This window comes from Nematolebias whitei, chromosome 14, assembly GCF_014905685.2.
Source record: "Nematolebias whitei isolate Nwh7 chromosome 14, NemWhi1, whole genome shotgun sequence".
Lineage (NCBI taxonomy): Eukaryota > Metazoa > Chordata > Actinopteri > Cyprinodontiformes > Rivulidae > Nematolebias > Nematolebias whitei.
This window is the reverse complement of record NC_056511.1, coordinates 9,709,903-9,727,002: the sequence shown is the minus strand read 5'-3', so window position 1 is coordinate 9,727,002 and position 17,100 is coordinate 9,709,903. Positions and strand designations below refer to the sequence as shown.

Sequence of the window (17,100 nt, the reverse complement as noted above, 5' to 3'; positions counted from 1 at the left end):
TAAATTTTAATTTGCTGTGTTTCTCGTGCTGTTACGATGGAGGTGCATGAAATCCTACAGTGGAGGAAAAAAAAAAACCGATCCGTTATAGCACATTGCAGTGTTCGTTTTTCTCTTTATTTTTGCTGCAGTTCAGTGAAACCGGGCAAATTTAGACTAAACTGTGCCTGTTTTTTTTTTCTTCTTTCTTTTAAACGTCTCGGTCGTTTGCTGTAGTGATGATTCAACCTGTCACTTCTAAAGGTGCGTTGTCCTGTCAGTGTTTTCCAGTTTTTGCAATTCAGCCTTGTTGGACTTAAAAATGCAAACTGAAGCTGTACCCCCCACCCCCTGTTCCCAGTTCATTATTCGGGAGGTTTGATCAGTTTCTGATGCAAAGTAGATCGAAACGTCAGAGCTCCAGACCACCTTTATTTTGCTTCCTCTCAAAACAGTGAAGCCTTTGAGTAAGAGATCCCCCCCCCCCCCCCCCCCATACGCTTTCTGACTCTCCCTTTAATGTGATCACCTGTTTGTGAGCAATTGACGGGACTCAAGTTATACGGGAGTTTACGGCATCGAACTGCTGCTACCCGCCTGTTTGGCCTCCAGGGGCGCTGCCATCAGTTTTACAGGATGGAAGAGTCGGAGATGGAGCCCGACTGGAGACAGAAGAATATGGCTGCTTATGATGTCTGAAGACTTGGAGACAAATTTCCATAAAGCCATATGAATAAGAAACGACTGTATGAACCATTCAGATAGTTCATTACATTATCCTAGGCTTGTCATGAGAAAAAAAGTTGAAAACAAGGATAAAAGGAACAAAAAAAAATTATAAAATGGAAAAATGTAAAATACTTGAACGAGATCTTGTATCATAACATTTAATATTCATAATATCTGCTTTATAGGCTGATGTGATTCGCTATTATAGTGTTATTTGTAATTTCTAGTAATTATGCTTATACTTTAATAAAGAAAAAAAAAATCACAAAACTGACAAAAAAAACCCTTGAACACCTGCTGCTGTGTGATTATTTTCAAATGTTTTAAATATTTTTTGCTCTACCTGTAAAATTCTCTGCCATTTTTAGGTTGTTTATAAATTAGTTTGTTTGAATTGATCCCTGGTTCTTAAGCTGTTCGACAAACACAGTGGTCCCAACCCTGGTCCCTGAGGGACACCATCCTGCATGCTTTAGTTCCGCTGCTCCAACGCACCTGATTTGAATGAAAGGATGATTAACAGGCTTCTGTCAAACTTTAAGGAAGTAATTAAAGCACCGAATCAGGTGTGTTGGAGCAGAGAAACGACAAACATGCAGGATGGTGTTCCTCAAGGACCAGTGTTGGGAACCACTGAGCTAACGGACACAGGACATGATCACTTCTTTCATCACAGCAGGTAATAAATATTAGTCGTCTCAGAACATTTTTTACATTTTTATTTATTACAGACGAGTTTTATAATTTCAACAAATTATAATTCACACACAAAACCATGTTTAAGTGACAAAAACGGAATCGTTCTGCAGGATTTTCTGCAGTCTGAGCTACAAGTGCATGCATCACAGCTGGTGGAGTTAAAGTGCTGATGGGAAACGGAACTAAAATCATTACGCTGGAATATTTTCCTTTATCTTACATTTCCAGCACCACACATTTGTGGAATCTGGGATATACAGATAAATACTGTCAAATCACAACTAAAGTGGTAATTTTACTGAAATGGTTTACAAATTGTGGATAGCTTTATGCAGCCATAGTCGCAACAAAACTGAGGGGGATTTACTGTAAATTCTAGTATTTTGGATGAAATATTTATAATTAGAATTTCCTTAAAACTGAACAGAAGTTTTGTGTTTTAAGACAGAAAGTAAAGAATCACTTCAGCAGCTGAAAACCGCTTCTTCTGCAGTATTGGCACTGGCAGCAATGCAAGTACAGCCCAGTACTTGCGTACCTGGTACATATGAGACCGGACTGTATTATGAAGTGACTGGTTACTGTGTACATTAGTACAAACTAGGTCTGTACCCGCTACGCATCTTGCAGTTTGTACCCTACAAGTACAGGATAACAAGTCCCTTCATAATACAGTATGTGCCTGGTATGCGCTAGGTAAGTACTAAATACATAGTCAAGTACAGTATTTACTCAGTATGTTCTTGCTACATAGTAGGCAAGTACCATATAAATCGTTCAGCCCAGTACGCATCTAGTAAATACTAAGTACCAAATGCATAGTACAGACCAGTAATTACAGAGTATGTACATACAGTTCTGTACTTGCTCAGTATGTAGATGTACAATATGGTGGTATGTACTGATTATGTGCTGCTACCAAAGGTTTTTGTAAGCCATGAATTTATAATTGCACAAAAATCAAAATTTTACCCCTTTAAAAAAGCAGCATATTATGATGGATCCAAACTTGTTCCCTTTTTCCTCGTAGATTTGGGCTTCGTTAAATATTTGAAGTGGACGTCGCTAAAACATAACCCTGAACCTCAGACGGCGCCGCTGCGTCCCAATAATCACCGCAGGACGTTTTTATAACCAGCTGAACACCAAACTATACATCACTTGTAAATGTGAGATGTGAAAGTTCAGGGGTCGAAGGTCATCACTGGCACTTCTTGGGCGAGTCAGGGATGCTCTGGGTGAGAGGGGTGAGGCTGGTGAGCAGGGTGTGCCGTTCGTACTGCTTGGTCTGTCTGAACTTGGAGTCGGTGCCGTGGAGCCGGTCCAGCACACCGAAAACCCCGAAGCACTGGGTGAACCTGGAACAGGAGAGTCACCAAGAGAAACTCTTAACAAAACGTTGTCCACATATACACGACTGAGTACACATTTACCTCCCGCTAAAGGACGTCACATGGTTTCAAGCAGTGGAGTTGGGAGACGCAGTGAGAAGAGCTACAGAAATCTTTATGACTTTAAAATAATTATTTGTTAATAATAGTGTGAATGCTTATTAAGCATCCTTTATAAATGTATTATTCCATATTCTTCTTCCAGTTATCTTAAACTATTTTGTACGTTTTTCTATATTGCTCTCGTTCCACAATTTTTCTGCTATCTCAACAAATTATAAATCAAAATGTTCAGCTCTTTCAGAATAATCCAGCTGTGACTTTTGGTATTGGTGTATTTGTTTTTTTTTCCCAGCTAATTTCAGCTGTTTTGTGCTCCTTTCAGATTCTTTCTGCTAATTTCAGCTTATGCTCCTTTTAGCATATTTATGCACATTTCAGCCATTTCTGCTATTTCAACTAGCTGCTTTATGCTAATTTTAGATTTTTCAGCTAATTCCACTTTTTTTTTTTTGCACTCATTTAGACTTTTTTCCACCTAATTAAGCAACAAAAAAAAAATCATTTCCTTCTGATAATTTAAGCTCCTGATTTTTTAGCTATAATTCAGCTGTTTTTTTTTTTTTGTGTGTGTTTTAATTTTAGCCCCCCCCCCCCCCCCCCAGATGATGGCTACTTCTTTGTGCTCATTTCTGTCTCTTTAAGCCTAATTGGGCAAACATGTTCTTTCTGCTTTCTTCTGCTAATTTAAGCTTGTTCTACCCTTTCAGCTAGCATTTTCAGCTAATTTCAGCCGTTTTCAGATTAATTCACGTTATTTGTGCTGAACTTTCAGCTTAAATTATTTCTGCTAATTTCAGCTTGTTGCGCTCTTTTCAGCTTATTTCTGCTAGTTTGTTATTTCAGCTACTGTTTATGTTTTTTGCTAATTTTAGCTTTTTCAGCTAATTCCAGATTTTTTTGCAATCATTTCAACCTTTTTCAGTCTAATTCAACAAAAATATGCTCTCTCCACTTTATTCTGGTAACTTAAGCTTTTTTTTTTCGTTTCCGCTTGTTGTTAAATTTAGCTTTTTTATTTTTTTTGTTAAATTTCCTAATTTTTGTGCTAATTTCTGCTTATTTAAACCCAATTCAGAAAATATGTGGAGTTTCTGCTTTCTTCTGCTAATTTAGGCTTGTTCTTCCATTTCAGCTACATTTCAGAATGCTTGTTTAGCTAATTTCAGCATGTTTTTCTGCAATAAGCATTCACACTGCATTTTTGCAGGAAATGCAATTTCTCTTAGTTACTTCAGCCGTTTCAAATGGATCACAGTGCTTATAAATCAATATAATGGTTGACAGGACTCTGTTCGGAACTTATCGATGTTTATTTGACTTCATTGAGCAAGTATCTCAAATCTTATCTTTAAAAGCTTAAAAGTGGCATTTGTGTGTCTAAAATCACTTCAAGCCAAAAAAGGATCATAAACCAGTTATTTATAGCATTTTGTCTCTTTAAACTTTATACTTTTTTTAAAGTGTTGAGTTTCTTTTAGTTATTTATTTTCTATAACATTTATTAAGTTTTCTGTTGGAAAAATATTACCCAATTGTTGAAAGCTGAAGTTAAAAAGGTAGACCAATTTAATCTATTTATTTCATTTAATTTATTTTGACAAACTTTCAGTTGATCGTTTTAGAAGTAAATTTGGACAGAATAAAATAAATAAATCTTTCGGTGGATAAGACTCACCTGAGGTGGTGGAAGTCATGAAACTCGGGGGACGGCAGGAAGGGGAGGTGGTAGCCGCAGTGGGAGATGGTGGTGCTGACCAGAGCCAGGCAGTACCACATGGAGGTGGTGGTGATGTGGGAGCCCAGAATCACCGGCCCCGCGACCACTGGCATTAAGTTGGAGATCTGACAGCAGAGAGAGAGCGAAGAGGCTGAAAATACGCAACGAATAGAAACAACCAGCAGGATTTTTAACGTTCAACTGTGAAAATAATTGCTACGTCGCTTCTGACTGTGATCCCGATTCCACCGGATTGTTGCCTCAACGAAGCACCTCATGATCCGGTAGTTTACAGCTGTATCTGCATTCACATTCTCTCACCGTTTACAGCTTCTGTACAAGTTTTACAATCAAACTACCTCAACATTTCGCCTTCGGTCCGGAAGGCGTCATCAGTCAAGGAAACACAACAAAACTGATTCTTCCCCCCAACAGCTTACTCCAAAGTGGAACAAACCAGTTCTGCTTGTTATAAGATGGTCTCTTTGGTACGCCCCCTCCTCCATTGCCGGCCCTCTTATAACAAGCAGAACTGGTTCGTTCCACTTTGGAGTAAGCTTCTGGGGGAAGAATCAGTTTTGTTGCGTTTCCTTGACTGATGAAGCCTTCCGGACCGAAGGCGAAACGTTTCAGCAAAAAAAAAAAAAAACTGTCCAGATGACCTGACTGAAAAATGTTGGATTGTATACCTGGATTATTGAGTATGGACTTTGTTGTTACCTCAACGTACTTTGTGCAGTTTTCATCATATATCAAAATGAACAAATTGAGTTGACTTTTAGTTTTCTACTTTTTAAATTAGGTTGTATTTCATTTCATTTACAAAACTGTTCCCAACAGAAACACACCAAGGTCTTGTTTCCTTCAAAAAGTTCATAATCTAAAATCTACTTCAGTAAATTTCCTCTACGTTTGTCTTCTTACACCTTCTTCATCGTTTAGCTACTGCCTTGCTAGTTTTAGCTTTTAGCTGAGGTTTTGCAGCATTTAGATATTTTATTTATTTACCTTTTATTTATACAGATAGTCTCATTGAGCCACGAGAACTCATTTTCAAGAGAGACCTGTTTAGGCAGATGATGGGGGTTAAGGGCCTTGCTCAGGGACCCAGAGTGGGGCGAATGAGGGTGGAGGCAGGTGTGGGTGTTCCACCTTTTCCACCCACATTTTTTATGTCAGTCCGGGGAGTTGAACCTTTGACTTTCCGATCACATGCCCATCTTCTCTAACCTCTGTGCCACCACTCCCAAACATTAGCAATAGTTTTTCTTGTTTCTTTTAACTACTGTGTTTTATTGGTTGCATCAGCTTTGCTAAATTTAGCTTTCGGTTAACAGTTTTATATTTGTCTCTTATTAATAGTTTTGCTAACTGTAGCTTTTAGCTACAGTTCTGCTTATTTTGGCTATAGTTTTGTTGATTTAGCCTTTAGCTACGGCTGTGCTCAGTTCAGCTTATAGCCACAGATCTGCTTGTTTTAGCTGTTGCAAATTATAGCTTTTAGTTATTGTTTAGCTGATTTTTTTCTGCAGAAAAGGCTCTTTTCCAAGTTACTTATTTCCATATTTAGGCAGAATAAATGTGCAGGTGTTTTTTAACCCTCCTGCTGCCCTTGGGTCAAAATGACCCACAAGGCCTTTAGTTTAGAAACTGAGGCCTTGTAGGGCATTTTGACCCAAGGGCAGCAGGAGGGTTGACACGATGACCTGAATTTCAGATTGAAGATCAATACGGTTACCTAAAAGAAGGGTTTGAATTAGGAACGCACCAGTTGCTCAGCAGATTGTTGGTTTTAGCTGATTTGGGGTTTGTTCAGTAACTGGCAGTTGAAAAACCTTTTGCTTTTTCTTTTAAACTAATTGGGAATGACTTGAAGTTGGTAAGCATTTTTTATAATCAACTAAAAACAGTCTGAACCTACGCTTGGGTTCCAGTGCAGTTTAAATCAAGAGATGACAAAGATGGTCAAAAAAGTGGGAGGAGCTTATATACCACGTGCTCCAGAGGATGAGCGTAGATGCAGACGATGCCGACGGGAGCGGTCCACTCATGGTGCTGTTTGTGATAGTGCTTGTAGAGGCTGGGATGGTGAAACAACCTACCAAAGGATAAAAACACTTGAAACCTCTGCCATCTAAAGGAAGTAGTCTGTGTGTATGAAATGAACGCTTCCTGCCTGTGTGAGTAGTAAAACATGATCTCCTCCACCATGGAGAAGACAGCCAGCTCCATCAGGGCCCAGTGGAAGGTGGGCAGCTCAGGGCCACAGGCGCCTCCTCTCCATGACATCAGGTGGTAAACGACCACCACCATGGGCCCCGAGATGAAGAAATGGTTGAAGAGGACAGTCTTCACCGCCTGGCGGAGCTTTGTAGGATCAACCTGCAGGACCAAAACTTTGTATAACTGCAGAAAATATACAACTAATTGCATTTTTTTTTTATTAATTTAACATCATCTTAGTTTAATAAAAGTAAAAGTTGTCATTTTAGGTTAAACCCATGGACTCTGGTTATAAACGTGGTATGACCTGACCTCTGTTTGCGTGAGACCAAAGTATGTTCTGGAGTTGACACGGATGAACTTTTGTACCAAGCAGGACGGTTTATTGTGCAAAGGTACATCAGACCGGTTTTTATCAAGAAGTGTAAAGGGGCGGAGTTTTGCGACTCCATGCAGGTAAGGTTTGAATCATAAATCCTAATTTCACAAATGAAGTAGAGTTAGCTTCTGTGGATCAAAGGTCAAATAAAATGTTGATTTGTGCCACTTTGGATTCACCTTCAATTTAAAGCTTTAGAACTTTGAGATGCAACACAATACAGAAGCAAATTAAACATGACCGAAATATTAAATTGGTCAAAACGCATCACTTTATGATCGCCCGCCTCCGACAAGGTGAATGTGGAGATAATCTGGCATGAATGTCCGCAGTAAAATGCATTCCTTCAAGGAATGCTAGATCTTTGGATCAAAGTGAAAAGCGGTGAGTTGCTCCATTTAGGTGAGCTGAACTCACAGGCAAATCACTCACTTTCTCTTCATCCTGGGGTTCCTCAGGGTCTTTGTTAGGGTCCATGTGAGATAATGTTTTGGGCTCATGCATGGTGTGAAAATGTAAAGTAAAATGTGACAAAGGTTTTCAATAAAGGAAGGTCGCCAATTACAGCAAAACATTTTAGTGTCTGTTATTTGAAATTTGGCTAACAAATAGCTTCCAGATAAATCTATCTCCAATATTAGTTTATTATTTTACTAAAAAAAATTCCAGTCCTGTGTTTATAAAATGTTCTGTTTAAACTTAAAAGTGAGCACGCTTGTCTCAAAGCTGAGAAAGAAGACCGTGATCTGACCACGGCACAATAACTACATCAGCGCTCTGACAGGAGGAGCCTGAGCATTTACAAGTTCAACTTCAGACGGTGCCTTTTAGCAGCGTTGCTGCAGTTGGACATCCTGAAAGTGGAAAACAGGAAGCCCGACCTGAAGTCTTAGCTCATTTTATTTTTCTCCTCGAAAGCAAAAACAGTTTGGATCGATTTGGGTTAATGAATGACTAACATGAACTGCTAACCTTTGTCGTTTCTTACAGGTTAATTTAGTTCATTCGTTGTTCTGGCCCATAAAAACAACAGCAAGTCAAATCAAATTTATATATAAATCACATTTAAAAGCGTAATAATAAAAATCAATGGCAGTAATTTAAAGAAAAAAAATTAATAACAAAAACTAAAAGCATCAAAAGAAAAACGAAACAAAACTCTAAATCAAATCACACTGCGTTACATGACTTCTGCTGTGAATTGGCGCTATATAAATCAACTGAACTGAATTGTTAAAAGCCCGTGAAAACAGGTGTGTTTTTAAAAAGAGATTTATAAACAAGAAGTGAAGTGACCTGTCTAAAGTGGGAGGGGAGATTGTTCCAAAGTTTGGGGCCTCCGACTGAAAGAGCCCGATCTCCTCTGAGCTTCAATCTAGTTTTTGGTACAACCTGATCAGATGATCTCAGCGCACGAGAAGGAACATATAATTGAAGTAGCTCAGAGAGATAAGAGTGTGCAAGGCCATTTAGACACTTAAAGGTCAACAGGAGAAATTTAAACTCTATTCTGATACGTACAGGGAGCCAGTGAAGGGAGGACAAAACTGGTGTAATATGCTCAAACCTACAAGTTCCTGTTAAAAGCCGAGCTGCAGCATTTTGGACGAGCTCAAGATGTGAAAGGGACACCTGACTGACCCCAACATAAAGCACGTTACAGTAACCTAGCCAAGTTGTAACGAATGCATGGACTATGTTTTCAAGGTCAGATCTGGTCAACACACTGACTTGAGCTTAGTTATCTGCCTTAACTGGAAGAAGCTTTTTTTGTAGAACAGAGTTAATCATAAACTTAAAGTCAGAGTCTAAAACCATCCTGAGATTTGCAACAGACTGCTTAAGACATTGCTCAAGACAGTCAAGGTTAACAAGATCAGAGACAGCAGTAGAGCTAGAGATAAACACAATAACTTCAGTTTAATGATCGTTAAAACGTGAAAAATTTGAAGCCATCCATGCCTTGATGTCATCAAGACATTTTAACAGAGGGTGAATGGAGCAAGAACTATTGGGTATAAGGGCAGATAAATCTGACAATCATCAGCATAGCAGTGAAAAGAAAGACCATGTTTCCTCAGGACAGACCCAAAAGGGAGCAGATACACTGACAACAGAAGGTGTCCAAGAATCGAGCCCTGCGGGACTCAGCAGGAAAGATGCACTGAAGCAGATAATATATTACCAACATTAACATAAAAGCTCCTGTCAGTAGCAGAAGAAGCTTCTGACCTCAGCCGTTAAACAAGCTCTGCTAAAAACCAAAACATGATGATACAAACAACCATATCAACCATAAATACTAATTTCACTCATTTATGACGAATGTTGCAATTTGCTGCAATTATTGTGAAAATATGACAATAAGTTTTATTTTATTTTAATGTGACTTAGAGATCATCCAAAGACCCTCATCACTTTGTATTTCGTTGGTGTGTTGTCTCGACCACCAACTTTGAGAGCCGCTATCTATTCAGTCTGATGTTCTGTAATAATTATCCTGGGACAGATGGTGGCATTTATTTATTTTATTTCAGTAAAATAACTCGTCTCGGTGGTTTATGTGAATAAATGTGTAACTCAATACATATCAAATTAGAATATTTTTAAAAGCTCACTAAAAGGAGAAAGACAATGGTTTTGTATGCGTTTGTTAGCAAAATATCTGGTAAATTTGTCAAGACTTTAATAAAACTTGCAGAAAGTAATCACTGGGTGCACATTTGGAGACAATCTAATTCAAGATGGATGCCACAGCCAGTCGATATTATTATATTAACACAAGGCATGAGACTGCACTTAATCAATGTTATTTTCAAGGTTTGACCAAAACCGTTTTAACTCCGTCATTTCTCAACATAAGATCATCTTAGTCTAAAACTCTTACACGAAAGTTGGCGGGTGATAAGCATTCCTTCGAGGATTAAAGGCCTTGAATATTACATTGTGCAATTACAACACTCAGCTAAATGTTCTGTTAGTCCAAAGATCAAGTCCTGACTCTGTGCCTGGAGGAAACAATTTGTTTTAGGACACGTTTCGCTGCTTCTAATCTGATGTCTGGATACATTTTTTAAAGCATTTCTTGAGAAAAACATTTCACCGCGATACAGTTTTGAATCATTTCACAGATTTAGTTGAAGCTGAACACTCTTGCATCTTATTTAAGTTTAGAGAAATTTTTATTCACTAAAGTAAAACGACAGTTGTGAATAATAGCTCACTTGGATTCAATGAGCCATTTGATACAAAGCAAAAATCAAACTTTATCAGAACCATAAGAAGAAGTTCTCGGTCTTTAGGCGAGCACAAACATTACAAACCGTAGAATAACCGGATCCCCTCAGTGTGTGTCTGTCGGTTAATCAGGAACGTGACTTCTTTTTTTAGGACACACATACCGCTTCATCAAACACGCAAGCAGGTGACTTTTTTCAGCTTCAGCAGATCGATATCAGGTTTTATCACTTCGAACGTCTTTAGAATATAAATGTGATAAACTCTAGATTGTGTAAAACTGAGTGAAGGAAAACAACCGGTAGAAGAAAAAAAAAAAAAAGTGAACACTTCCGTTATTACCTTTAAGATAAATCAACTGGAAAATTATATATTTTTACAGCATCAATAAAGGAGCATCCTGTGTGTACTCTGGTGCGCCTCTACTACTTTATCACAAACATGATTATTTTCTAACCGTTGTTATCGGTAATGTCAGTCTTTATCTCTGCAGCTTGCAACAACGTGTGTTAATCAAACACAGCGAGAAGACTTTGTTCAGACATTGACACATGACATCACAAAGACTGATGTCGTTCAATACACGAACTGTACTGATCTGATGCTGCAAATATTCAGTTCACTTCAGTTTATTTCTACAGCGCCAAGTCACAACAGAAGTCATCTCAGGGCACTGAGCAGAAACACTCATGTGCATAAAAAGTAAGTTGATATTATTTATCTGAGGAGCAGACTGCTTTGAGTTTGACTTCATTGCAGACTCATCTTGAGCAAGCATAAAAGGCGACAGCGGCAAGGAAAAACTCCCTCATGAGGAAGAAACTTTTAGCAGAACTAGACTCCGGACAAGCGGCCATCTGCTTCGACCGGCTAGACAGGAAGGAGGAACAGATACACAATGGCAGGTCGAGAATCACGTTAAGATAGAAATAATTTCAAATAAAAACTATTCAATTTTAACAATTCATTTTAAAAGGAATGAAGTCAATTTGTCCTCAAGTTGCCAAAGCCTCTTGCAGCATAACAAACCAACCCTAACTATAGGATTTATCAAAAAGGAAAGTCTTAAGCCCAGTCTTAAAATGGACAACGAGTTAGCCTTAAAGGAAGAATCTGGAAGTTGGTTCCACAAGAGAGGAGCCTGATAACTGGAAGATATTCCTCCCATTCTGCTTTTGGAAACTCTAGGAACCACAAGTAAGCCTGTGGTCTGAGAGTGAAGTGCTCTGTTAGGAAAATATGGAACAATAAGATCTGTAATATAAGATGGAGCTAGGTTGTTGAGAGTGTAGGTTAGAAGTAAGATTTGAACTATATTCTGGATTTGACAGGGAGACAAAGGAAAGAAGCTAAAACTGGAGAGATATGATCTCTCCTACTAACTCCAGTTAAGACTCTGGCAGCAGCATTTTGGATTAACTGAAGACTTTTTAAAAGAAGAATTTGGACACCCAGATAATAAACCATTGCAACAGTCCAGGTTGGTTTACAAAGTTTTGGTCTACATGTGATAAATGCATGAACCAGTTTTTCTGCATCATTTTTAGATAAGATGTTTCTAATTTTAGCAATGTTACGCAGGTGGCAGAAGGCAGTTCTAGTAAGGTTTTAAATGTGGGTTGTTAAAAGGCATGTCCGGATCAAAAATAACACCAAGATTTTTAACATTAGAACTGGAGGCCGGATTAATGCCATCCAAAGAGGGTGAAAGACTGAAAAATGTATTCCTAAGATGCTCAGGTCCAAAAACCAAAACCTCCATTTTGTCTGAGTTTAAAAGCAGAAAATTTTGGGTCATCCAGGTTTTTATGTCCTTAAGACATTCTTGTAGTCTAAGTAGCTGATTGGATTCATTGGGTTTCATGGACAAATATAATTGTGTATCATCAGCATAACAATGAAAATATATCCCATGTTGTTTAATAACTTTACCTAATGGAAGCATATATAAAAGGTAAAGAGTATTGGTCCAAGCACTGAACCCTGAGAAACTCCATGACTAACTTTGGTGTATGAAGAAGATTCATTATTTATATTTACAAATTTGAATCGATCAGATAAATATGATTTGAACAATTTTAGAGCTGTTCCTGTAATTCCAATATCATATTCAAGTCTCTGTATTAGAATATTATGATCAACTCAAGAAGAGCTTATATTTTATCCTAAAGATAACTGACTTGTATTAATTAAATATGGAGAACTTGAGGATTATTGAAAGTAAAAGTGCAAAAAGAAAATGTTCTAGAGAGCCAAAAAAAAAAACATACCGGATTATTCTTATCCTCCTGGATGCGGTAACGAGTGATGAAAGACGGTTTACCGGTGGTGTCCACCAACAGCAGGAGACCATTAAACACCCAGAACATAACAGTAGGGGCTAACATTGTTCCTGTCAAGATAAAAAATAAATAAAAACAATTAAACTTAATAATAAAACTTATACATTTGAAATGAGGGCACCACTTTAAAATCCAGAATCTTAGGTCAAACTCAGTCAGAATATTTGGCATTACCGGGGATGCACGGTGACATCTGGTCATCATTCTGGCACAAATAGACTTTAAATTAAACATCTTATTGTGGCCATTTTCACGAGTGTCACTTCATAAGATTTCCTCTAAAACCAGTAAAAGATAAATTCCATGTATTTATTTATTTTTTTTTTTTTTTAATTCAGTGCAAACTTGGCACATTTTCTTGCAAGCTGAAACAAAAATCCCAAGATGTTTAAATTTTTTTTCTTTTACATTGAAATTTTACAGAGACGATTATAATACGTAATCACACCAGTACACCTTATGTTATAATTCTTGTAATGATTGTATCATTTATATGAACACAGATAATATTTGTATGAGAAATAAAACCAGTTTTGACAACAGTTACTGAACTTAACTGACCTTTCTTTTCTGCCGAGTATCAAATACAGGAACCTTATTATTTTGGCCTCATGTAGCTTAAAACAAACCCCTGTTTGTATCTAACAGGAATAAACTGTGTGCAATTCAATTACCATATAAACAACACAACTACTGCAAACTTTCTATGCAAGAATCATAAACCCACTTCCAGAGAAATTAATAAAGATCCATGAAATATTTATATTATGAGCACTGCTCATTAGATCAGAAACACAACTGATTTTGTTTTAACGTATTGTTCCGTGAAGTCCTAAACTATCAATCTGATGTCTGAGGGAAGTAAGTCTGTATTCAGATAACCCACTCCAAAACCCAAAGAGCATACAATAAAGGACTGGCTGCTAACACGCCAAAGCCAGACCTACTGAGCCTACGTGTTTTTGGTCTACACCCTGACTGGTCACATATCCAGTATACAATGGTCATACCGTTATGGATGATTTGAAAATGGTTTTGTATGTAATGAACAGTTTACTGCTTACCTAAATAAAACAAAGCAGCATCATGTCCCTCAAATGCCAAGTGGACCTTTGTCCACAAGTTCTGCCAGAAGTCTCCTGAAGCTCCCCAAAACCTCTGAAGGTGCCTGTTAGAAGAAGCCAAGTTTCAAGTTCAACACATAGTTCTTCGTATGTGGTAAACATTTCTTATTATTGTTCTTTTTCCGTTGGCAAAACCACTAAGAAAAGATTTTGTCCCCAAAAAACCGTGGTCCATATCTGTCAGAAAACAAGAGGAGTGTTATGAATGACAAATATACCAAATGTCTGTGGATAGATAAATCAGACCATCGAACGTAAAAAAAAAACCCCCAAAAAAACCATACAATTATGAGTTCTAACATTTCCAGTGAAGCTCAAATCTCCAAGGTAGACTGTACTAAAGATATTCAAACATTGCAAAGAGGCATGTGTTTAACTCCATCTGTTAGTTTTAGTTGTACCATATTCCACCTAACTACATCATATTGTGTTACTTTAGTTTGTTACCTTCATTTCTTGTCCCATAGGTTGACTCATATCCAGCAACATTATGTCTAAAACCTGCTGGGTAATCTTCACGTCTTGAGCATTTTAGCTCAATCACGTTGTATGTCGCTTCATTTAATACTTGAACATTGTGGCACACCTTGAAATACCGTCACAGAACGTCAGATACATCCAACACCATGAACACTGTCATCGTCAAAGTCAGATGCATAAAATACCATTGAGCTTTGTTGTAGTTGTGTGCGCTACTACAAGGTTTGCTAGTGAGCCGATACAAAGTACACTGAACAAAAATATAAATGCAACACTTTTGGTTTTGCTCTCATTTTTCACAAGCTGAACTCAAAAATCTAAGACTTTTTTGTATGTACACAAAAGGCCCTTTTTGCTCAAACATTGTTCACAAATTTGTGTAAATCTGTGTTAGTGAGCACTTCTCATTTGCCGAGATAATCCATCCACCTAACCCAATGCTGAATAGACAGCATGATTATTGCACAGGTGAGCCTTCACAATAAAAGGCCACTCTAAAATGTGCAGTTTTATCACAACATAATGCCACAGATGTTGTAAGTTTTGAGGGAACACGCAATTGGCATGCTGACTGCAGGAATGTCCACCAGAGCTGTTGCCCATGAATGTTCATTTCTCTACCATAAGCCATCTCCAAACATGCTTCAAAGAATTTGGCAGTACATCCAACTGGTCTCACAAGCGCAGACCAAGTGTAACACCAGTCCAGGACCTCCACATCCAGCATCTTCACCTCCAAGATCGTCTGAGACCAGCCACCCTGACAGCTACTGCAACAATCGGTTTGCAGGACCAAAGAATTTCTGCACAACTGTAAAAAACCATCTCAGAAAAGCTCATCTGCATGATCATTGCCCTAATTGGGGTCTCCATCCGACTGCAATTCGTCATCGTAACCGACCAGAGTTGGCAAATGCTCACAGTTGATGGAGTATGACACATTGGAGAGGTGTTCTCGTCACGGATAAATACTGGTTTTTACTGTACAGGGCAGATGGAAGACTGCACAAATGGCAGACTGGTGTTGTGTGAGTGAGCGGTTTGCTAATGTCAACGTTGTGAATCGAGTTGCCCATGGTGGCAGTGGGGTTATGGTATGGGCAGGACTACGTTATGGACAACGAACATAGGTGCGGTTTTTTTAATGGCATTTTGAATGCACAAAGATACTGTGACAAGATCTCAAGAGCCCATTGTCGTGCCATTTATTCACGACCATCACCTCATGTTGCAGCATGATAATGCACGGCTCCCATGTTCAGCCCCATCTGCACACAATTCCTGGAAGCTGAAAACATCCCAGTTCTTGCATGGCCAGCATTCTCACCGGACACGTCACCCATCGTGCATGTTTGGGATGCTCTGGATCGGCGTATACGACAGCGTGTTCCAGGTCCTGACAATATCCAGCAACTTTGCAGCCATTGAAAAGGAGTGGCCCGACATGCCAAACGTCACAATCAACAACCTAATCAACTCTATATGAAGGAGATGTGTCGCACAAAACTGCACTTTTTAGAATGGCCTTTTGTTGTGGTCAGCCTAAGGCTCTCCTGTGCAACAATCATGCTGTCTAACCAGCACCTTTATATGCCGCACCTGAGAGGTGGATGAATTGTCTCGGCAAAAGGAGAAGTGCTCACTAACACGGATTTACACTAATTTGTGAACAATATTTGAGAGAAATCACCTTTCGTGTACATAGAAAAAAGTCTGATCTTTTTCAGCTCATGAAAAATGAGAGCAAAAACAATATTGTATTTATATTTTTGTTCAGTATTAAAACAGGTCAGTATCACCGATAGATACCAAATACCAATACAATACTTTTTAATAATTCAAGTGGATGCATCAAATTGCTAATTATGAATACAATTAAGACCTTTTAGTTGTTTTTTCCCCATTAGATTATTAATTAAATAAAACTCTACAAAGACACTGGACAAGGATTATGGGACTTGCCGTTGTATCATTCTGGGGTTGAAAATACAACATGGCACTCCTCTTGTCTGCCAATTCCTACTGCGCCTGAATAAGTCAGACCTTACGTCACATACAGGTACAACATCAAAGCACAAGAGGAGGGAGGAGGAGGAGTGTGGCTGCTTCGCTGTTCATAGTGACAAGAGCGGCACTTGGAAGCAGCGGGAGGTACCGGCACACAGAAAGCTACGTAAAGTCGAAAATCCACATCAGCTCAGACTGAAAACTGAATTTTAAGTAATTACAATGGTATTGGTGGAAATCGATAGGCCCGTCACAATAACAAATTTTGCTGAGCGATTAACTGTCTCAGAAATTATTGTGATAAGCGATAATATTGTTTGAAATTTGACAATAGTTTGTAATTATTGTCAAATTAAAGAAATGTTGGTTCATTTGTTTTGCATGTAGTACCTTTTTTCAACCACCAGATGGCAGTATAAGACTGTTTGAACCGAAGGATGGCTAGTGAGGGAGCGAGCAGCGTGTCTCTTTAAGAAAAATGGGAGGGAGGCCCCTTGACGTGACATGGGCTGTCTCACCTACCTTTTTTTTCTGGTTCTCAAAATGGTAGACGCTCTGTGTAGTTTGAGCTCTTTAGCATTTTTCACACAAATCTTTTAATTTTTTTTTTTTAAGTCAATAAACAAGTCATCAGCTTTTTTTTGCAGAGAAAAACAAATTTTTACACGAAGACACGGGTTTCAACCATGAATTTTGGAGTTTCAACAAGACAGGTTCCCCCCCCCCCCCC

General features: G+C 38.4%; 1 protein-coding gene across 1 annotated transcript in view; it reads right to left on the bottom strand.

Annotated features, from left to right (window-relative positions):
- Positions 1 to 1,412: 1,412 nt before the first annotated feature.
- The window catches only part of faxdc2 (fatty acid hydroxylase domain containing 2), a 20,404-nt gene continuing 4,716 nt past the window's right edge, over positions 1,413 to 17,100 (bottom strand). Inside the window, exons 4-9 of the mRNA XM_037687283.1 lie at positions 13,824 to 13,927; positions 12,688 to 12,809; positions 6,755 to 6,960; positions 6,571 to 6,676; positions 4,537 to 4,703; positions 1,413 to 2,765 (exon numbers count right to left, since the gene is read on the bottom strand). Of these exons, the coding sequence (XP_037543211.1) occupies positions 2,609 to 2,765; positions 4,537 to 4,703; positions 6,571 to 6,676; positions 6,755 to 6,960; positions 12,688 to 12,809; positions 13,824 to 13,927 (862 nt within the window). The 3' untranslated portion in view covers positions 1,413 to 2,608. The remainder of the gene's footprint in view (positions 2,766 to 4,536; positions 4,704 to 6,570; positions 6,677 to 6,754; positions 6,961 to 12,687; positions 12,810 to 13,823; positions 13,928 to 17,100) is intronic.